This window comes from Sabethes cyaneus, chromosome 3, assembly GCF_943734655.1.
Source record: "Sabethes cyaneus chromosome 3, idSabCyanKW18_F2, whole genome shotgun sequence".
Taxonomy (NCBI): Eukaryota; Metazoa; Arthropoda; class Insecta; order Diptera; family Culicidae; genus Sabethes; species Sabethes cyaneus.
In genome coordinates this window covers 2806396-2829597 of record NC_071355.1, presented here as the reverse complement: position 1 = coordinate 2829597, position 23202 = coordinate 2806396, and the positions used below count along the sequence as shown (strand labels likewise).

General features: G+C 41.1%; 1 protein-coding gene across 1 annotated transcript in view; it reads right to left on the bottom strand.

The window, feature by feature from the left end:
• LOC128744030 (dynein axonemal intermediate chain 7) overlaps positions 1-23202 on the bottom strand; it is a 100295-nt gene that overhangs the window by 12283 nt on the left and 64810 nt on the right. Inside the window, exon 8 of the mRNA XM_053840771.1 lies at positions 13997-14410. Coding sequence (XP_053696746.1) covers positions 13997-14410 — 414 coding nt within the window. The remainder of the gene's footprint in view (positions 1-13996; positions 14411-23202) is intronic.

The window sequence follows — 23202 nt, the reverse complement described above, 5'->3', positions numbered from 1 at the left end:
TACAGTCGTCGTGACTTTTAAATAATCTAATGGGGCGTTAAAATCGAAAGGAGCAAATATTGTAGTCTGCCAGCAATGCGTACAACGTTTTCAGTGTCGAGAACTGAACACATCCTGTACGATTGGAGTTGGTGCCGGTTTCCGATTCCGGTTTCTTTCTGGTGTTCTCATCTCCTCTGGGAATCCGTTGGGCTGAGCCTGCCTCCACAAGATTATTTCTGCGGCACGCAACTCGTCCTTCTGAATAGGTCGCTGGTTGGTCTCTGACTTAGCTTTAGGCGGACGTTCATGGGTAGCAGACGCTTTGGATAACCTGTTCCTGTGACAATTTGCGATGAACCTAACCATGGTAGATGTGATTCGAAGAGATCGAACGTAACGAAACGAATCGACGTTGACCTTTAAATTTTAGTCGTGAAACTGTAAAAAGGCACGCGTTTTTTGCCGGTGTCGATATCCGGTAGTGCTCTGGTCGGCCACCGGCTCTTGGGGTCCAATGGGAAATCTGGCTCCTTGAGCCAGGGGCTGGTTGACGGTCCGCACTTTGTCAAAACATCGCCAATGTTTATTTTCGATGGAACCCAGCGCCAGTCGGAGCGGATCCAGCTGAGTGCCGAAAAATCTTTGGGTGATTAATTCCCTTAAAAGTGAGATACGAAATTTATTTTCTTGTATATTCGAGATACAGGTTTGGTACTTTCGGCAAAGTTGTAGTAAATATCAATACAAACAGCTTTGTCAAAGACACCATACTTGTATCTCTTCATAGAAATTATCTATGAAGCGTTATTCGTGAACACACCCTTTAAAACAGTTTTTAAACCCTGACTTATTCTGGTCAATTTTTACGTGTTCATAGTGTTGTAGAAAGTTGTTTATTTTGCTAAAATTAACGTTTCTGTAGAACATTATTATACGTTATTTTCTGACGTTTCGGAGATTTTGGGCTCTTTTGGTGAAAAATAGTACTTCATTGAGTTTAAATATTTCCCAAGGTGGCAAATGGTGGCACATCAAACAACACTTACTTAAAAGTACAACAAAAAACCTATAAAAGCAATTGTCTGTATCTGGTTGTATCCTCAAAAGTTATAGTTGTTGTAAAAATCCATCTCAGTCATGTTTACAGAACAATTAAACTGTATACTTCGGCTGCAATAAACGCCATTTTGTTTACGTTGACTATCTCTTTCTAAGAAGTTAAGTTACCAGCAATTTTTCGACTATTTTTGAGTCGAAAATGAATGTAGACTTAAAATTATTTGACGCAATTTGCCCAAAAATGTTCTATTTGTTGCAGCTGGTGCTGGTGCAGCTGATCTTTAGCCAGTCCATCTCCTCCAATGATTTTTTGGCATAATGGGCCGAGGCCAGGCCGGCTAAAAGACAACCTCCTCCAAACGGCAAATTCCAGCAAGCTGCACTTCCCCGAAGGAAAGAACAGCGACTTGGACACTCCCTTTTCGTTGATCGTGGGGTGTAATCTACCCAGTACTTTGCCAGTCGTTGCCGTCCAACAGGATTCGTCATGCTTCGCCGGAAAGTTGTTTTTCACCAGCAACTTCGGCCTTGATAGCCTGCTACTCAGATATGATCGACCTCGACTGACGTACCCACATAAAAATGTCCATTTTGGCGAGGTACTCTGTAAGATTTGGCTCCGATTTCCCCAAGCTGCGGGAGACTGAGGGTACATTGCTTTCGGTGCCCTTTTTCAGCTTCTGCTGCTCTTAACCTTCCCAACAAACATTTTTGTTGTATAATAGCTTATCAAGCGCTTGCTTACTGGATATTAACTGTAAAATGGTTGAATAAAATGCTCTTCAAATAAGGAGAGATGTTGAATGTGCTGGATCGGTTATATCCAGCAGACACGAAGTGACTCATGATGTCCAGCTTCTTCACTCCGGGCTGCAGCTGACAGTACGAACAAAGCATCGAGTGTAGTTGCTTGACTGTTTTCATTTCAGCTGCTAAAAATCAATTCTCGGGAAATTTTTCAAATTGACTTAAGTAACAATGAGAGATTCTCTTCGCGTCTCCTCTCAGCAGCATTTCTGTTTAGCCCTTGAGCGGAAGCCACCCTGGTCAAATTCATGGCTTTGTCGTTCAAAACGTAAGACTTCTGAAGAAGTACTGCCGTTTACGAGACGCGATCACCAACCAAGAGTTTGTTAGAGCCAGTTGTCCGGATCTTAAACAAAATCCCAAGCGTTTTTGGTCATTCGTTAACGAGAAGCACAAGGAAACTGAATCTCCTGCTCAAATTAAATTAAATGTCACTTGGTGATCTATCTGCCAGCAATACGGAAGACATCTGTAACCCTTTGCTCAGTAGTTCTCTAGTGTATTTGCCAGTAGTAGTGCTTCAGCCATTGATGTCCAGGAAGCTCTGAAGTTCGTTCCTGCAAACGTGTGCGTTGTGCGATATAAACATAACTAGTTTTATGCAAAATGAAGTTGAAGCTACCTTGAACCAGTAGCAATCATCGACGTCTCCGGATGGAATATCTTCGATTATACTGAAAAATTGCGCATCTACTCTTTCGAAAGCTCTACAGGTTATTATTAACCAATTGCTTCTTCAGGAAACATTTTCAGTATGTTGGTTCTGTATTTTTCTTGTATTCAGAAATTATTTGAGATCCTTATCGGTGGCTCGTTGCACAGAAGTTTTGCACAATTCATCTCAACTGATCTGCTTGGCTTTTTTCCTGGTCGCTCGATCAGCACAAATCTGGTGGAGTTCAGCTCATTTTGTCTACAACATATGGAAGGTCGACGCACAAGTCGACACGGTGTATACTGACATCAAAGCTGCGTTCGATCCTATTGACCACTCCACTGCTAGCCAAAATAACGCATCTCGGTGGTTCTGCTGCGTTTGCCCTGTGGTTGAAATGCTTCCATGAAAACCGCTGTCTTTCTGTGAAACTGGAGAGCACTGAGTCTGGTGACTTCCGGAGTACCTCAAGCGTGCCTCAGGGCAGCAACGTCGGACCCTTGCCGTTTTCGCTATATTCAACGATGTCTGCATGATAGTTCCTCCAGGATGCAGAATCATGTATGCTGATGGCCTCGAAATCTACCTTGCAGTACGCTCAATCGCTAATTGTTACAAATACGCTAATTACAAAAGCTAATCGGTATGTTTTATAGCTGGTGTGTATGCAACCGGCTCAGTATCAGCGTTGCCAAGTCCTCTGTAATCAGTTACAGCCGACAGAAACCTCCAAACCATTACAGTTATTCCATAAGCGGTCCGAATATTAAACGCGTAACAGTCGTCAAGGATCTCAGTGTGCTGTTGGATACCGACCTGACATTCCAGGATGCCTAGAGTAGCATAATTTCGAAAGCAAGCAAGAACCTGGCATTCATAATGAGAATTGCAAAAAAGTTTCGTGATCCATACTGCTTGAGAGCTTTGTATTATGCACTTGTATGCTCATCACTGGCGACGGCAGCTGTTGTTTGGAGCCTTTACACTGACTCACAGTGGGACCATTCTGGAAAAAAGCGGACAAAAGTCTTTTCTCGCTTTTCCTGACGTTTTCGAGCTTAGGTGTCTTAGGAGAAGTTTCATAAAAAAGTATTCTGCATCTAATGATATTTTCATATAATTAGATATTAAGGGGATAACGATTTTGAAAAAAATATTTTTTTATAGGAACTATATAGCATGATCATGTGTTCAGCAAAGTTGTAGAACTTTGAATTTCATTAAACTTTGTCGAAGATACTAAGTATCTGCATCAGATGGTTTGCGAGATATAATTGACTTTCTGTCGTGACCCGCCTTAAACAGGTTCGACATGTTCTACAAACTTTTGGATACTATTAAAATACGTAACTTTCTGGAAGGTGTAAATATCATATGTTGCTTTATTCGCTTTAAAATTTGATTTGAAGCATAAATTTTGCAGTTTTTTCAAGTATTTTTTCTGTAAATAGGCACCTACTGGCAGCTAAAGTTAGCATCGCTTGAACTGCCACAGAATATAGTATAAGTGTGCCAAAAATCTCGGCCGGATCTGGTCGGGCATTTTGGTTATTTCAATTATAAATTACATACATATATGCTGGTTTTAGTAAGTTATCAGGATTTTATTATTCGTATATGTTCATAATAATTTCACAGGACCTCGTCCACGTCTGTTTCGCTATCTGGGGCAGAATTATTTTCATTCTGGTACTTTTGTAAAAGTTTGAAAGCTGCTGTTGGTCTTCTTAAAGTTAAAATCAATGGATCCGACGTCATTAACAATCTTCTAAATTATATGCCATAATCGGTTCATAGAATTTTAATGCACGGTGCAGAAATAAAATCCTGATTACTTACTAAAACTGGCATATATGTATGTAACTCATAATTGAAATAACCAAAATGCCCGACCAGATCCGGCCGAGATTTTTGGCACACTTTAACTATATTCTATGGCGGTTGCTGGCGGGGTATTCTATGACAGTGCTATCTTTAGCTGCCAGTAGGTGCCTATTTATGGAAAAAAATATTTGTAAAAACGGTAAAATTTATGCTTCAAACCAATTTTTAAAGCAAATAAAGCAACATATGATATTTACACCTTCTAGAAAGTTACGTATTTTGATAGTATCCAAAAGTTTGTTGAAAACGTCGAACCTGTTAGATGAGGTTTTGTGTACAAAAAGTTTAAAAAACTGATTTAAAGGGGGTCACGACACAAAGTCAATTATATCTCGCAAACCATCTGATGCAGATAGTTAGTATCTTCGACAAAGTTTAATGAAATTCAAAGTTCTACAACTTTGCCGAACACATGATCATGCTATCTAGTTCCTATAAACAATATTTTTTTCAAAATCGTTATCCCCTTAATATCTAAGTAAATGAAAATGTCATTAGATGCAGAATACCTTTTTATGAAACTTCTCCTAAGACACCTAAGCTCGAAAACGTCAGGAAAAGCGAGAAAAGACTTTTGACCGCCTTTTTCCAGAATGGTCCCACTGTGTGACCTTTGGACTGCACGGATCGCATTTATACAAAAAAGGTTTATCAGGTACGCGCTTCGGGATCTGCGCTGGACGGATCCAGTCGAACTTCCTCTATACGAACAAACTGCTCTATAGCAAACTGCTGGATATGGACACATTGGAAAAGATTTGGGATGATATGGTGGCTGTATTTGTTGAAAAGATGTTATGTGGACCAATTGATGCCCCTTGGATTCTAGCAAAGAGAGATATAAACGCGCCCTCGAGTGTTCTTAGATTGCATATTACGGTCAAGGGTGCACATATGAATTCATAGGGATTTATATCGAAGAAGCTCCGATAAAATTTGTCGACTTTCGTACGGAGCCCTCTTGCATTTTGGTAGTAAATGTTGAGAGTGCTCACCGGAGCTGGTGTAGCTGCAGGTATGCTATCAGTCAAATGTGATTCATCCGCGTCATTGGCGTGCGTAGAAAGTTGTACGAACTCCTTTCAAGTGGAGATCCCAAGCTGGAAGGGAGAAAAAACAACACGGTTGGCGGAAGAAACTCGAGGGGTTCCATGATGCCATCGTCAATGCCTCTCATATGACCTTCAGGTGACACGTACGGTAACTTCATCCGACTGCTGAGCGACAGTGCCCAGTGGTTTAGTGTCATAAATAATTATTTAAAAAAATTGTTTTGTAAATTGATGGGTAGAAAGGGTATAGTTAGTAAAATTTAAATTCAATTTAGTGCATTTGATACACGCTAGGAATCCTAAAATCAATTAACCTCAACATTTTATTTTTCGTTGTCACATTAAGGTTAAACACAATATCGTTTCCGATAGACCTACTCAAAATACATTCACCCTACGCCAAGGTTAGATCGATTGATTCGAACGAAAAGACAACACGAAGCAGTTTTTCTTTCTTTTGCTCGATCGATTTACTCCCAGACATGGATATTTGTCTGCTATCAGTCGGAAAACTTTTTACTTTTGCAGTATAGACTGGTAAAATACAGTTCCGATAGCACTCCATCCCTCCGAAGAGGCAGGCAGATCGGTTGCTATGATTGGCATCGATAGTTTGGTCACCATGACGTCACCGTGCGTGACATGCTGAGTTGGCAACTGGGAAAAAGGTGGGTGGTGAAAACGGAAGTATGTAAGTGCGGTTTGGTTGTCAAACCCCATGTAAGTAAAGTAAAGTTTGTTTGCAGGTGAAGATAGTGTGATTGCCCTTAGCACAAAGTAGAACCAAAGGGAAGACGTTGGTTGTGCGGTGAATCATGCACAAAGACTGTAGAGCACAATTCTATCTACTGACGGCCTGCCGGAAGGAAGCCATCATAGATAAGGGAGAAAAGAATCATTTGTGGGTCGGAAGGGGCCTGGTGTATGAACCTTGGGGCAAGTGTGAAAGTTACTGGGTAACAAAATTCAGAAAAATAAACTGTGATCTTTGATCTAACGTGGACCTAATTTGGTTGTACTGTTCAAAACACCGTTGAGCGAACTAATTCGGTATTATCAAATCAGCTCAACCAGACAAAAGCACTTTCAAATTTTTTATTTAACATTTACACCAGTGTTATCGGATGACCAGCACTCACTCTTCAGTATAGGCTTGGTAGATTTTGTTTGCAGTTCAATTAGCTTATCCTGTAAATAGGTTGCTGCAATTTGAAAATTGCTAACAGAAATTGACTTGTTTGTACGTATGAATATACAATAGAATTTATCTTGCACTCATCGGTAGCCGTTTTTACCTATAATGGATTCTTATTTACATCTACTTGTTGGCAAATTTGTCATTTTTCATTCACCGGAGATGTCAAAATTGTTAATAAAAGCTTCTATCCTTTATTGTTCACCCCAAAGAGTTATTTTTAGAATGCCTGTTTGCACATGATACAAGCTCATGCACGACTTCCGTTAAAATTGAATTTTTACTTGCTGCTTACTTAAGCTTTATTAGCATTAGGTATCACTGGTGTGTCCAGATTGGAGCTACTTGCAATAAATATTATTCCAAAAAGCATAACTTCATTCCTTCTGGGAGAAAGAAGTAAACAGAATTGTTTACTCTAATGAGAAGTGCATTTTTTGAAGATTAGAACTTTTAGAAACAGATAGAATTTTTCGCCATTATGTGTGTTACTGGCATGATATTCTTCATTTTCAGTTTTACGCTTTTTGGTCGTGGTATGATTTACATTAATTTGATGTCTTCCTGGTTGAAGTTTCGTTTCTATTTCTTCCCAGATTTTGACAGTTCAGTTCCTAATATGATTTCTGTAGTGCGACTGAACCTCAAAATCAAACGAATAAAACTGTTCTTTATATCCAGGTAGCTTAAATCATTGTTTTTCATGTATTAATGTTCCATAAGCTCTTTTTACGCTATGATTAAAAATTGCTGGACATTTACGCCTTCTCAAAGTGATGATAAGATAACTAATATGAGTAGAAAAGACAACGTACGCCACCTTTTTTGCTGTTGCGTCATCTCTTCATCATATTTTGTTGATGACGCAACAGTAAAAAGGTGTCGAAAATATAATGAAAAGACGAAGAAAAAACGTCAAAACAGTGACAAAAAAACATGACGAAAAGACAAGAAAAAGATAACATTTTAGTTGTCTTGACAGCAAACAGGCCGAAATATTTTAAATAGATGACAAAAAAAAACGAAGAAAAGGTGGCAAAACAACGACGAAAACCAACACCAAAACAGCATCAAAAAACGGCAAGAAGCCGCCGGAAGCAAACGCAATAAATGGCAAAAACAGACATCAAAGAATGATGAAAATATAACGCCATAATGGCAAAAAGACCACGAAAAAATTACAAAAATATGACAGAGAGACGACAAATACGAAGAAAAGCTAACAAACAGATGACAAAATAACGGCTAAGAGTTGCCGGGAAGGTAATGAAGACTGAAAGACGACGAAAGAACGACGAAAAGACAGCAAATAAATAACAAAAAGACAACGGATGGGTGAAAAGATCTCGCAAATGTGAGGGAGAAGTGAAGACAAATAGCCGTAAAGAGGATGAAGGAAAGACGAAAGACGCAAAACTGTGGTGTAAAGACGCCGAAAAACTACAAAAAAAAACGTCAAAAAATACCAAAAATGACGAAAAGAAGATAAATAGATGTAGAAATGGTAATGAAGAAAACACAAAAAAGATAACAAAATGACGAAAAGAAATGGCAAAAGACTACAAATGACGACACCATCAAACCGAAAACGCCACAATAACAATTGACAACAAATTGCAAATCAACAAAGAGAAAAAATAACGGCAAACGACTAACAAACGTTAAAAAGAGGAGCCAATCCCGGAATTCACCCCTCCCATGGCGAGGACTCGGGTTCGAATCCGAACCCCGCAGAAATCACGAATGACGCAAGCTATTAAAGTGACTATAACCAAAGGTAAAAAGTAAAGTAAAGTAAAGTAAAGTAAAGTAAAGTAAAAAGAAACCCTTACGATGCGAACCTTCGAATAATGCTTAATCATGTAACAAGAAAAGTGGAAGCCACAAAAAAACAAAACAAGAAATCATATTATGAAACGCTTCTGAGTACTACCTGTCACTCAACACATTGGAAAAATATTAACACAATCTTTGGGAGGGCAAAAGGAAAGGAATCAAATTTAATTCAAAATGGAAGTAAAATTTCTGATGCGCAGCACGTCTGCGAAATTTTCAATAAATATTTTTCTGATATTGGCACCAATCTTGCACGCAACATATCAAGTCCTTAGAACGTTAGTCCTAATAGCAACGTTAGATGCGTCTCTACTACAATCTTTTTACGCCCTGCAAGTATTAATGAAGTTACTGCTCTAATAAAGGAATTAGATGTTAATAAGAGTTCAGACCCGGATAACATACCAGCAAGAGTAATAAAGGGCAATCCCCAAGCATTTGCGTTCATTTTGTGTCAAGCCTTCAATAAAATCCTTGATACTGGTGAATATCCCAACTGTTTAAAAATTGCTAGAGTAGTACCAGTTTTTAAAGCAGGAAACACTTTAGATGTCTGTCCAATATCCACATTATCAGTCTTTAACAAGATCCTAGAAAAACTACTTGTAGCTCGATTATTAGATTTTTTGAAGGCAAACAATGTTTTTTTACAAATTCCAATACGGCTTTAGGCAGAAATGTGGGACTACGACAGCTATAACAGAGCTAATAGACTACATAGTCAGCGAAATTGAATCGAAGGAACTTGTTGGAGGATTATTCCTTGACCTTAAAAAGGCCTTTGATACCTTGAATCACAATATTCTCTTAAAGAAATTGGAATTATATGGAATAAGAGGATTGGCAAACAATGTCATTGGCAGTTACCTAACACAAAGAATGCAATTTGTAACGATTAGTGGTGAGGCACGTAGCTCACTCCACAAAATTGACGTTGGGGTTCCTCAGGGTAGCAATATCGGTCCATTGTTGTTTTTGATTTACATCAACGACATTGGAAATTTAAACTTGAAAGGGATACCAAGGTTATTTGCAGATGATACGGCATTATTTTATCCTTCCGTTGACATCGGCAGTGCGATATCCTCAATGGAGCATGATTTAAAAGTTGTGGTGATAGTTTAATTGTCAAAACACTCGGGCACAGAAAAAGTACTACAGAAGGGAATATTTGAAAAATGGGAAAATAAAGAAAAACGATGATAAAAAAGAAAAAAATGAGAAAGAAAATGATGAACAAATTTTGCAGAAAAAAAGAAAAAACTGATCAAAGACCAAAAAATGTTGTCTATCACAGGAAAGAAAAGGAAAAGAAAAAGTGAAAACACGCAAGTAGAAAAATTGAGAAACGAAGAGCAAAAAGGAGACAGTAAACAGGAAAACGAAAGACAGTCGAAAGATAAAAGAAGAAAACGGGAAAAACAAGAGAAGACTGGACAAAAAACAGAGGAAGAAAAGAAAAAAATTAGAAAAAATGAGAGAAAAGACAGAAAACCGACGCTGATAAAGACTAAAATGAAGGGAGAAATGAAGAACAAATTGAGAAAAAGAGAAGAAAACCCTAAATAAAAAGTCAAAAGACGAGACGTGAAAGAGTGAAAAGAAAAAGTGAAAAAACGGGAGCAGGGAAATTGTGAAACAAGTACAGAAAAAAGCAAAGTAGAGAGGAAAATTTACACGAAAGACAAATGGGATAAAATGAAAAACAAAACGTGACAGAAACGGAGAAAAAGCAGGATATAATAAGACGATGGATGGATGGATGGATGGATGGATGGATGGATGGATGGATGGATGGATGGATGGATGGATGGATGGATGGATGGATGGATGGATGGATGGATGGATGGATGGATGGATGGATGGATGGATGGATGGATGGATGGATGGATGGATGGATGGATGGATGGATGGATGGATGGATGGATGGATGGATGGATGGATGGATGGATGGATGGATGGATGGATGGATGGATGGATGGATGGATGGATGGATGGATGGATGGATGGATGGATGGATGGATGGATGGATGGATGGATGGATGGATGGATGGATGGATGGATGGATGGATGGATGGATGGATGGATGGATGGATGGATGGATGGATGGATGGATGGATGGATGGATGGATGGATGGATGGATGGATGGATGGATGGATGGATGGATGGATGGATGGATGGATGGATGGATGGATGGATGGATGGATGGATGGATGGATGGATGGATGGATGGATGGATGGATGGATGGATGGATGGATGGATGGATGGATGGATGGATGGATGGATGGATGGATGGATGGATGGATGGATGGATGGATGGATGGATGGATGGATGGATGGATGGATGGATGGATGGATGGATGGATGGATGGATGGATGGATGGATGGATGGATGGATGGATGGATGGATGGATGGATGGATGGATGGATGGATGGATGGATGGATGGATGGATGGATGGATGGATGGATGGATGGATGGATGGATGGATGGATGGATGGATGGATGGATGGATGGATGGATGGATGGATGGATGGATGGATGGATGGATGGACTGTCTGTCTGTCTGTCTGTCTGTCTGTCTGTCTGTCTGTCTGTCTGTCTGTCTGTCTGTCTGTCTGTCTGTCTGTCTGTCTGTCTGTCTGTCTGTCTGTCTGTCTGTCTGTCTGTCTGTCTGTCTGTCTGTCTGTCTGTCTGTCTGTCTGTCTGTCTGTCTGTCTGTCTGTCTGTCTGTCTGTCTGTCTGTCTGTCTGTCTGTCTGTCTGTCTGTCTGTCTGTCTGTCTGTCTGTCTGTCTGTCTGTCTGTCTGTCTGTCTGTCTGTCTGTCTGTCTGTCTGTCTGTCTGTCTGTCTGTCTGTCTGTCTGTCTGTCTGTCTGTCTGTCTGTCTGTCTGTCTGTCTGTCTGTCTGTCTGTCTGTCTGTCTGTCTGTCTGTCTGTCTGTCTGTCTGTCTGTCTGTCTGTCTGTCTGTCTGTCTGTCTGTCTGTCTGTCTGTCTGTCTGTCTGTCTGTCTGTCTGTCTGTCTGTCTGTCTGTCTGTCTGTCTGTCTGTCTGTCTGTCTGTCTGTCTGTCTGTCTGTCTGTCTGTCTGTCTGTCTGTCTGTCTGTCTGTCTGTCTGTCTGTCTGTCTGTCTGTCTGTCTGTCTGTCTGTCTGTCTGTCTGTCTGTCTGTCTGTCTGTCTGTCTGTCTGTCTGTCTGTCTGTCTGTCTGTCTGTCTGTCTGTCTGTCTGTCTGTCTGTCTGTCTGTCTGTCTGTCTGTCTGTCTGTCTGTCTGTCTGTCTGTCTGTCTGTCTGTCTGTCTGTCTGTCTGTCTGTCTGTCTGTCTGTCTGTCTGTCTGTCTGTCTGTCTGTCTGTCTGTCTGTCTGTCTGTCTGTCTGTCTGTCTGTCTGTCTGTCTGTCTGTCTGTCTGTCTGTCTGTCTGTCTGTCTGTCTGTCTGTCTGTCTGTCTGTCTGTCTGTCTGTCTGTCTGTCTGTCTGTCTGTCTGTCTGTCTGTCTGTCTGTCTGTCTGTCTGTCTGTCTGTCTGTCTGTCTGTCTGTCTGTCTGTCTGTCTGTCTGTCTGTCTGTCTGTCTGTCTGTCTGTCTGTCTGTCTGTCTGTCTGTCTGTCTGTCTGTCTGTCTGTCTGTCTGTCTGTCTGTCTGTCTGTCTGTCTGTCTGTCTGTCTGTCTGTCTGTCTGTCTGTCTGTCTGTCTGTCTGTCTGTCTGTCTGTCTGTCTGTCTGTCTGTCTGTCTGTCTGTCTGTCTGTCTGTCTGTCTGTCTGTCTGTCTGTCTGTCTGTCTGTCTGTCTGTCTGTCTGTCTGTCTGTCTGTCTGTCTGTCTGTCTGTCTGTCTGTCTGTCTGTCTGTCTGTCTGTCTGTCTGTCTGTCTGTCTGTCTGTCTGTCTGTCTGTCTGTCTGTCTGTCTGTCTGTCTGTCTGTCTGTCTGTCTGTCTGTCTGTCTGTCTGTCTGTCTGTCTGTCTGTCTGTCTGTCTGTCTGTCTGACTGTCTGATAGAGAAGGAAAAATATGGAATGAAATAGGAATGGAATGGGAAAAATAAAAAGAAGAAAAGCAAAGCAGTCCAAACGAACCTATATAAAAGAAAAACTATAGAAGAATAGAGGGAAAACAGGAGATAAAAAAGGAAAACAGGAGATAAAAGGGAAAATTGGGGCCTGAAATGAAAAAATACTACAGACGAAGATGACGAGAAGCAGGAGAGGCGAAAGTGGAAACGAAAAAAAGGAAAGTGAAACTAAAACTAAATGAAACTAAAAACACGGAACACAAAAAAAGAATAACGAGAGAAAAATAGGGGATATGGAAGTAAAAAGAAGAGAAATAATCAAAAACCAAGAAAACGGTACAGAAAAGAAGAAAAAATGGTACAAAAAGTGGAAAATTAGGACTGAAAAAAAAATGACAACAAAAAAAAAGTGAAACGTGTGAGAGAGTAAGACGAAATATGGCGATCCTATTTTCAAGTAATACTTCGTGTCTAATTTCGTGTCCATGTTCAATTCTAATTTAATTCATATTTAGAGTATAAATTAAGCTTTGATTTTCTAGTAAAATTTGAAATGTAATTCCAAGTCCAATCTCAAGTCCAATTTCAAACTAATTTACGTCGAATTTCAAATCCAATTTCAAGTAAAATCTTCTCTTTTAAGTCCGATTTCATGTCTAATGCAAAGTAAAACTTTCTATCCAAATTTGAGTCCGATTTTAAGTGCAATTTTAACTTTAATCTAGTACAGATACAAGTTTAATTTTTAGTCCAATTTAAACTTTGATTTTAAATCCAATTTTACTCGAAAATCTGAAGCTTCTAACCTAATCGGTTTGTATTTTTGTGATAAGTACCTAATAGATTTGTCGATTATTCGATTTTTCAGGCCAAAATATTCTTTTGAAAGATCGAATGGCCCACCTTTTGTTTATGATTGGACACGCTAATGTTAAGAACTATCAACTGTGCCTTCGAATCAATTTAGTTAATTGTTTTTTCAACAACAAAACACTGTATTAAACACAGTATCGAACACAGTAAACAAAACCGCCTACTTTACCAAGCTTCCCACAATACGATGTTGAGGTTAAGATTCAGAAAAAGCCCCCGCACTTTCGATGAATGGGAAAACAGCTGCCAGTTGTAAAATGTTTGTGCAAAGAATTAATGACCTTTTAATGAGTGGTTGTCTGTTTCCAAACCACGTTTATTTCAATTAGCATGAGCTCCCGAATGAAATTGTTATTGTCTTATTGTTGTGTCACAATCAGAGCAGTAACAAACGGAGTTTGTTTTACACGAGCAAAGCATTCAGAAATTTATTATTTTTGCCAGCAGCAGTAAAAATTTGATCAAAATGTTGATTGAATTTCCACGAAGTAGGCGGAGTAGGGGAACCAACATCCACCTAACTTCCGGAGCAACTGGCCACCTGAATAGATACACGCTTACACACGCTCTCGCTGGAATGGCCGATTGTGATTTCATCAAACAAAATAAAACCTGCCTGTCGGTCGGAAAACGGAACGGAACTTACGCTTTGAGCGGCGTCACCAGCAGCGTCGAGTGGTTCGGCACGCGACGATGTTCGATGATTTCACGCATCAGCAGCACGCACATCCGGCAGCCGGACAGCAGATTCCACCGGGACGAGCCGAAGTTGTGGGTCAGCGCGAGCAGTCCCATGCAGTCGTACAGGTGCGACTCCATGATGGGATTCTTTTCGCACGAACCTTCCGAGTAGTTGAAGGCGTCATCCTCCGGGAACAGATCGACCGCTGCCAGGCGCAGGGCGGTAACCATTTTCCGCAGCGGCAGTACCTGGCCGATGAAGTCCTGCAGCGCCTGGGTCGGGCCGCCCTGCAGTGAATTGACCCGGAAGCCGGCCTCGCTGATGGTGATTTCTGTGCTGACGACCGCTGCGGTTAGGCTGAATGTTACACTGCCCGGGCTGTAAATATAGGTTGAGGGGAAATGTACGATTAGTATGACAGCGGAACATAATCGTTAGGACAAACTGATTTTAATCGAACCAACAACCGTGGTACCTGCAGGTGTGCGTGTGACATAATCTAGTGTATTTAGTTTGATGGGAAATTTCACTGTGGGCTTCACAGATGAGCCCTGGAAAAGTTATCGCCGGCGCACGTGTGGTGAATTTCCCCGGTACGTTCCAAGAATTACCATTGCAGACCACTGAACCGAAACTAAATTCAAGTTTTGAGTGCTTTCTAAGTGTATTCCATGCTAACGAAGGTTTTTCGAGCGGTATTCGGGACGAGAAGTACCGGTACCGTACCGGTATCTCAGCATCAGCAACAGGTTAGCCGGAAAACTTTTTCGGCAATGCATACTTCAGCGTCAGGACCAATGGTGTTAAAAAATTGTTTGATGAATTGTTCATTGAAGTGTGGCACACAAAGTTTTGGCCTCCTGCACGCTGTTGCCGGGCTCTGGACTGGCCGAGGTTGAGGCATTGTCCATCCAATTAATTGATTTATTGGAGGCTACTGGGGGAATTCGATCTGTAGGAAACGATGGTATAGATGTGAAGTATCCAGATAGAGCAGAATCAAAGCAGCATCATTCATTAGAAATGGTTAATTGTTAGAGTGTGCAGAGAAGTTAGAACAATTTTGGTTGGAGTCATTTTATCTTCACCATCATCGTAGCTCTAATACTGGAGTACTAATTAAGCCTTATTCAACTTGTTTACTCTGCTTAAAATATATGCCTTGAGCACAATTTGGAATTTAACCGGTGCTAGAAAACAACAAATCATGCGCATAATTTTTGAACATAATTTGGGAAACTGTGTGTTTGAAGACGTGAAATGATAACAGTGTTGGAAAGTAGAAAGGAACAATCGAAGTTTATTTTTTAGCGTCTTGGTAGAATTAGTAGGAAAATTGTTTTACAGGCAGGGGCATGATTTCTTGTGAGCCCGAAAAAGAAGGGCCCTAAAATCGGTGTTAAAAATTCGACATGCAATTCGACCTTTGCCAAAACCCCAGTGCTTGAATCTGTATTGAACAACAGAGTGCAGATCATCCGATGTTTATACGCAAGCGCTCTCTGTTGACTATTTTGTATGTAAAGTTTATTCGCAAGAACTGCATGTGTTTGGGAACTGGACCTTAGTTCCCGGACTGGTTCTTCCCGCGTGGCGCGTGGACTGTATCATGGATTTGGCCAAAGTCTCCCAAATTGGCCAAATAGCGCCAATCGCTGTTGCCGGGTAACTTCACTTTGATCACCGTTGCTTCGCCAGGACCTTTTTCTGTTGCCAAATTGAAACACGGGGCGTACAGAAACTAAACTTTTATTTCCCTTAAATTTTTACACCGCAACCGTTTTATTAAATTAACATTAACTGATTTAGTTGGCTTATAATTATAAAAATAGAAACTTTAGCGTCCTCGCTGTTTGGCGGCAAAAATGGCAATGGTGGCCACTTTTAAGGATTTATCCAAGTTCGCACTCGTTCCTCGAATCAGCTCTAAACCGAAGTTTTACTCCACTCCGCCTCAGGCCGATTATCGTAGAGCTCCATCGGATGAGTTGATCATCTTTCGGATACTTGCTGCTTGGTGTTGCCACTGGTGATGATGATGACAGTTGCCGCTTAGCGTTAAGCCTGCAACCGACAGGGGTGGGTTGAAATGGCTCGTGATTGTGATATTCACTCTCGAGTTTGTGATATTCGAAGTTGCCAACATCCTCCCCCACGCTGAAATCGCCGGATTTCTGAAAGAGAAATGATCAAAACTTTTCGCGCACCAGGTGAACGTGCTGTATCCTCCTCATCTTCCATTTGATTGGTGGTAGGTTTTCGTCACGAATGTCCACTAGCTGCCCCTCAGTAATTGGCACCGGAGGCCGCCAGCGCTTGGTTCTACCCTGCAACCGGGCCAAATACTCCGACTGCCACCTTTTCCAAAACTCCTGTAGCTTCTTCTGGATCACCTGCCAGTGCCTGAGTCGATTCACAGGGTTGGCTGAATAATCCGACTCTGGAAGCTGCTGCAGAGATACCCCAGTTGAAAAATGACCTGGAATCAACGGTTGTAGATCATTAGGATCGTCGGACATCGCTGTTAGAGGTCTTGAGTTAAGGCATCCCTCGACCTGAACCAGCAATGTGCACATATCTTCAATGGACGCAATGTTGTCCCCGAGAACACGCAACAGGTGGAATTTCGCAGACTTAACTGCCGCTTCCCACAACCCTCCGAAGTGGGGAGCGCTCGGTGGGTTAAAATGCCACTGGATTCCTTCACCCGCACATTCTCTTGTTACGCCTTCTTGGTGTTCCTTACTGCGTAGCAAATCGAATAGGGCTTTCAGCTGGTTTCGTGCCCCTACGAAATTTGTGCCATTGTCCGAAAAAATGTCCGAACATATACCTCTTCTCGCGATGAATCTGCGTAACGCCTTCAAGAAGCATTCCGTAGATAAATCCGTCACCAACTCCAAATGCATCGCCTTGGTACACATACAAATAAATACTGCCACGTCTCCCTTTACAGCCGTGCGGCGCGGGCCCGGTCGAACATAGATTGGCTCGAAAGAATCAACTCCGGTTCTGGAGAACCGGCTCAGTAATATCTTTCGGCCAGAGCTCCTTCTCAGTCTTGAGCCAAGTGGGTCCTTTCTACCATAGTGTGTAGTTTTGTATTTGCTCTGGGTTGATTTCCCTTGAAATCAAGTCCGCAGGATTTTCAGTGCCTGAAACGTACCGCCAGGTTTTATTTTCGGTGAGTGTTGGACTCCTCGCTACACAATTAGCGACGAAGGTCGTCCATGTCGATGGTGCTGCCTTAATCCATCGTAGAACACAAGTAGAATCCGTCCAAAAAACTACCTCTATTTCCATTTTAATTGCCTTGGTAAAGCGGGTACGCTGCTGAAAAGAAAACAGCTCAAGAAAAAATCTTGCTATTTACCGAAGAAATTTTGACAACTCCAATGCAAGCAACCACCTGTCATTTTTTCTTGTGGTAATAATTGCGCCGGATATTATTCCGTACGGAAAAGTGACGTTTTAATTCACCTGCATGTAAAACTACGCCATCTGAACTTGAAATAATATTTCTTATGAAGTGCGTACTGCTTAAGAAATCGTAAACGAAATCGATTCCTAGAGCATTTCTTGTCCTATCTTTTTACCCATTACTTTTCAGCAGCGTACCCCGCTTAACCTGGCTGGAAAGTTCGGCGGCCATCCGGGCCCCGCACAATTCCAGTCGTGGAATGGATTGGCAATGGTGCTACCTTAGATTTGGAAGTCAGCAACACAACTGAAACAGTTCCCTCTGAATCCACGCTTCGTACATAGGCGCACGCTCCGTAGGCGCGCTCGGAAGCATCAGACAATAAATGCAGTTCTACCGAAACTGCCCTTGGTCGGATTACATAGTGCCTAATTAACAACTCGTTAAGAAACGATAGTTGAGCCTCAAAGTTCCTCCTTTCCATCTCAACGCTCGCTGGGAGCCAATGGTCCCAATCCAGCTTCTTTCCGTCTTTATCCTTCAAACACCACAGCATGCAGTTGCTTAGCAGTCGTGATTACCGCTCCAATCAAGCCTAGAGGATCGAACAATGTCGCGATTATCGATAGAACCTTTCGTTTCGATAGTCTTTCATCTTGACTTAGCTCAGGAATCTTAAAACGGAATTTTAGAACGTCCCTGTTAGGATGCCAAATGAGTCCCAAAGTTTTCACTGCAGGATGATCAGGATCTAGCTCGTATCCATCTGCTTTTATCACTGCTAGGTCTTCTTTTGGTATGCCCTGCAATACCATTGGACAATTAGATGCCCATTTTCTTAACCGAAATCCACCTTTCATTAACATTTCCATCAATTAGACCCGCATCTTTAATGCTACCTCCACATCGTCGATGCCCGTTAAAATATCGTCCATATAAACGTCGTCGCTAGCAGCCCTTGCTGCAAGTGGGAAGAGTGCTTGCTCCTCCATAGCAAGTTGTTTGAGAGTCCTTGTTGCCAGGAACGGTGCGGGCTTGGTACCATAAGTAACTGTGGTTAGCTCATTCGTTTCGGCGTCCTCGCCAGTATCTGAACGCTACAAAATGCTTTAGAGCTGCCTATCCGCCTCCGCAATCTGAATCTGAAGAAACATCTTTTCGACATCCGAAACCAATAAGATCTGGTTCGTCCGGCTTCGCAAAATAATTGATCGAAGATCATCCTGAATAACCGGTCCCGCTAGCAGAACGTCATTTAGCGACTCCCCTGTCGCTGTTTTGCATGATGCATCGAACACCACCCTGACCTTGGTAGTAGTGCTCTCTTGCCTGATGACCGGATGACGTGGTAAGTAGCAACGTACTACTTGCTCCTTGCAAGGTACGTCTACCCTACGCATATGTCCTAGCTGCCGGTATTCCTCCATGAATTGATTATACAGTTGGATTTCGATTTTGGCATGCCTCGATTTTGGCAACAAAAGTATTCGTTTTTGGCAACACAAGATATTTTTCTTCCAAAAATATGCTTAAATATCAATCAGTTTCTGCATACATGCTTTAAATGACGAAGAAATTATGCCCTCAGTATGTTCGTGAAAAAAAGTTATATGGTTTCGAACAATAATATTTTTATTGCCGTAGGACTACGTCGTACCGCAGGGTGTCAATAACATATTTGCACCGGACGGATAGCTCTTAGCGGACTTTTTAAACATAAAATGGTTGCAATCGTTGATTAATGATATTTAGTCAATGTCTAAAGCATTTACAATAAATTTTTTCATGTCGAAAAAGGGTCTCGATTTTGGCACGGTTTCGATTTTGGCAACATAGGCGACACGCATTTGTTGCCAAATTCGAAATCCTACTGTATTGATTTCGCAGTTCAGTGTCCCTTGACAATCTCCGTTCAATACCTTGAAGCCGCCGAAAAGCGATGTCCCTTGAATCGCCAATCCTACCAAATGCGCCTTCCACCTTAGGCAGAGAAACTGTGCCTTACGAACATCCGAGCCCCTTTGCACAGTTTGAGCGAACTGCTCCTCGCAGCGTAATTCTTCTGGAGAATAAATTGTGGGAGACCCAATCTCCTCACACGACCAAAACCGACCAAGTAATTCCTCCAAACCGACAGCCATATTGCAGGAAATGCGTTGACCACGTTGTGGACCATCCACTGATCCGGAAATCACCCATCCGAAAACCGATTCGGTGAGCGTTGGGAGACCTTCTCCCAGCTGAACTTCATTTCCGGTATTGAAAAATGCAAAGAAATGCTGTATGCCTAGCACTAGGTCTACCGCTTTAGATGTAAAAAATGCAGGGTCTGCTAATTCGATGCCCCTCGGAATTTCCCACCAGCCATATTTACATTAGTAATGGGAAGGTTTGCAGCAACCCTTGGTAAAAGTAGAAATTCCATTCTACGTGAAAATCCTGACACTCGTGATTTGATTGTAGATGTTGTCATTTGTTTCACTCTGGTGCTCGTTTCACTTATACCAAATACTGACACATCTGACCTTTGCCGTTTAATTTTGATTCGCTGACCTAAACCTTCAGTCATAAAGTCGCATTCAGAGCCAAGGCTCTAGCCGGAATAGAACGTCCTTCATCGTCCTCCACCAAAACAACCGCCGCACCGGGGGATGAAACCCAAATCTAGGTGGACAAAAGTTATTACGCTTAAACCGTTAGTCCTAGGTATAAAGTATCTTCGGAGAAAATTTGTTATTTCAACTTCCGCATTTTTTGCTGTATATGGCATTAGGGTGACCACCATAGTAGGCGTGTGCAAAATATAAACTTTTTTATGGTTGAAGTTAGCTGAACAAAATGTTCTGCAGTTAAAGAACATTAAATTTTGAGTAATTTTGCTGAAGATATGAAAGCCCTATCTTTTATGGTTGATGGACTGGGGTAATTTAAAGTTTTTTGGTCGGGGTGGACCTAAAAAATCCGTTTTTGCTTAATACCTCCTTTCGTGTTCATTTCTCACAAATCATGTCTTCTGAGCACTTTCACATCCATTAAAAACGCACATTTTGTTTGAAGGAATCAGGTCGCTATCTCCTTCGGTTCTGAGACTACAGACAGTTTTTCTAAAAAAATATGCTTTTTTCAAATGTCAATAACGTAAAAACTGCTCAAAAGCAGCACATTTTGTATGGATGTTTAGTAATATATTGGCCACCGAAATTAATTGAGATCGCATCGGTCCAGGTCGGCCCTTTTTTGCTAGACCGTATTGAATATGAAGTAAAAATTACCATTTTACTTCCCAAAATCACAATTTTTACGGTAATAAGATGGATTAAAAAACAAAAATAATTCTAAATATTTGTATTTAACTTAATCACGCAAAAAATAGAAATAAATATAAATACCTTGAACACGCTACGCATTTTCCAACAGCATTTTGGACAACATTATGACTATAATGAGTGGGATTTTGAATTCTTCTGAACTACCGAGAAGACTCTGCCTTGGGTTCTGTAGATTTAGCGGGTAACACTCCGAGAACACCCTACCCCTCCGTTGTAGAAACTCACACAAATCCTTCACTGTGTCACGCTCCCTTGTCGACGAATATTCCTCCCACGCTCTTCTTGTCCCACCGTCCAAACGCGTAGATAAAATATCTAATAACAGCAAATCCTTATAGTCTGCCGGTTGTATAAGCTGATCCAGTGTCTGCACTACTCGCTCAAAACCTTCCAATACAGTCTGCAATTCGGTGACTGATTCCTTTGACAAAAATGGCAGTTTAAATAGCGCTTGAACTTGCCTCCGCTTCAACACCCTGCTATCGTTATACCGCTTTTGCAGCGTATCCCAGGCAATTTGGTAGTTTGCCCTAGTAATAGATAGTGGATCTATCAAGGCTTTTGCTTCCCCCGTCAGGCATCCCTTCAAATAATGAAACTTCTCTACATCGGGTAAGTCAGCCTTCCAATGAATAAGCGAAGTATTCAGGTCGCGAAAGCTCAACCACTCATCAATATTGCCATCAAAGGTTTGCAATTTGATTTGTGGAAGTCGAACATGCTCGATTGTAGGCTGCTGCGTAGTATCAAGCGCGCGAACTGAAGCATTCATTGAGGGTTGCTCATCAAACTGTTTAATTTTATCCAACAACAACGATTTTACCTCATAATATTCGTTACCAAACTCCGAACGCTACTGTATGTAACTCTCATCCTCTGCCGTGTAATCTTCATGAATTTCAATCTCCAATAGTCTTCCAGCGTAAATTTTTTATTTGATTTCATGTTGTACTTGTACCTACTGTCTTTTTGACTAAAGATATTCTGCATTGATGAGTAATACGACGTTCTTGTTAACGTGGACTATTGCTTATGTCTCATTTTTTTTAATCCGCCCCATTGTGCGGTATGGCCATGTTGCGAAATATATATATTTTTTGAAAATAGAGTGGTTTTTAAAAGGACGATAGAATTAATGCGAGTGACTCGTCGGTTTGTCTGTGCTTGTGGCTTTACTATAATTCAAAACGGAAACTGAACTTGATGCTTCCGGTTTGAAGTTGGACTTTAAATTGGACTTAAATTAAACTTTAATTTGAGTTTCAATTGGACTCAAGTTGGGCTTCAAAGCGACACTATATTTTACTTAAAATTGAAATTAAGCTAAACTTGCAAAACGGACACAAAATTGGACTTAATGTTGGATTTCAATTAGAAGTTTAACTTCAATTCGAACTGAATATTGAACTTGATTCCAAATTTGATTTAGACGTATAAGTGGATCTTAATTGGTTTTGAACATAATTTTGATATTGACTGTAAATTAGACATGAAGTTTCACATCAAAGTATAAGTTAAGTTTTGGGCTTTTTTGAGAAGTTTAAACTTTGATGAAATGGTAAGCTGACCACCAGATTTTCATAAAACATTTATTTCTTACAACTGTGCTAAACTGTTAGAGGGACCTTGAACCACCATAGAAACATTTCTTGCCTTCAAATACCTCCACATGCGAAATTTGGTTTCATTTGCCACAAATATTAACGGTACTGTATTGAGAATGAAGTTCGGTTAACAAATGTAGTGTCTAGTTGTTTAGCAAGAAAGTTCTGAGGGTCTAAATTTGAACCAAATATGAACTTTCAAGTTCGTTCCTTAAGTGAAATTCGAACTTTTGGTTGCTTGGGTTGTGATAAGTCTGTTGTTGAAAAATTTTCAACTGTGTGAAGCTGAAGCCACTCGGAATAAACGCAAGATTCCATACAAAAGCTAACGTTCATTGAACGTTGTGTTAAAATCAACACTAAATATTACATCGATAATGCTTAGAAGACCTTCCAGTTGGCCTCGAGGTACGATGCTGGTTTAATAAGTCAGTCGTCGTATGTTCGAATCTCGGCTGGGAGAGGCTGTTAGAGTCAATAGGATCGTAGTAACTGGCCCTGCAATTGTCCTGTACTCTAACAGCTGGCTGCGAAGTCTGTCGTATAAAAAGAGAAGGTCAAGTTTCGATAACGGAATGTAGCACCTAGGCTTTGCTTTTTTTAATGCTAAGAAGAACCATTTGCTTCCCATCGTCAAAAACCACGACAAGAATACACCATATTTCTTTCAACAAGATTCTGCACCATCTCACCAGGCGAAAGCTACACAAGCTTGGTATGAGGACAATTTTCCGGATTTTATTTTTTCGAAAGAGTGGCCTTCCTCTTCGCCTGATTTGAATCCTTCTATTCATGGGATTATAAGCTAGGCAAACT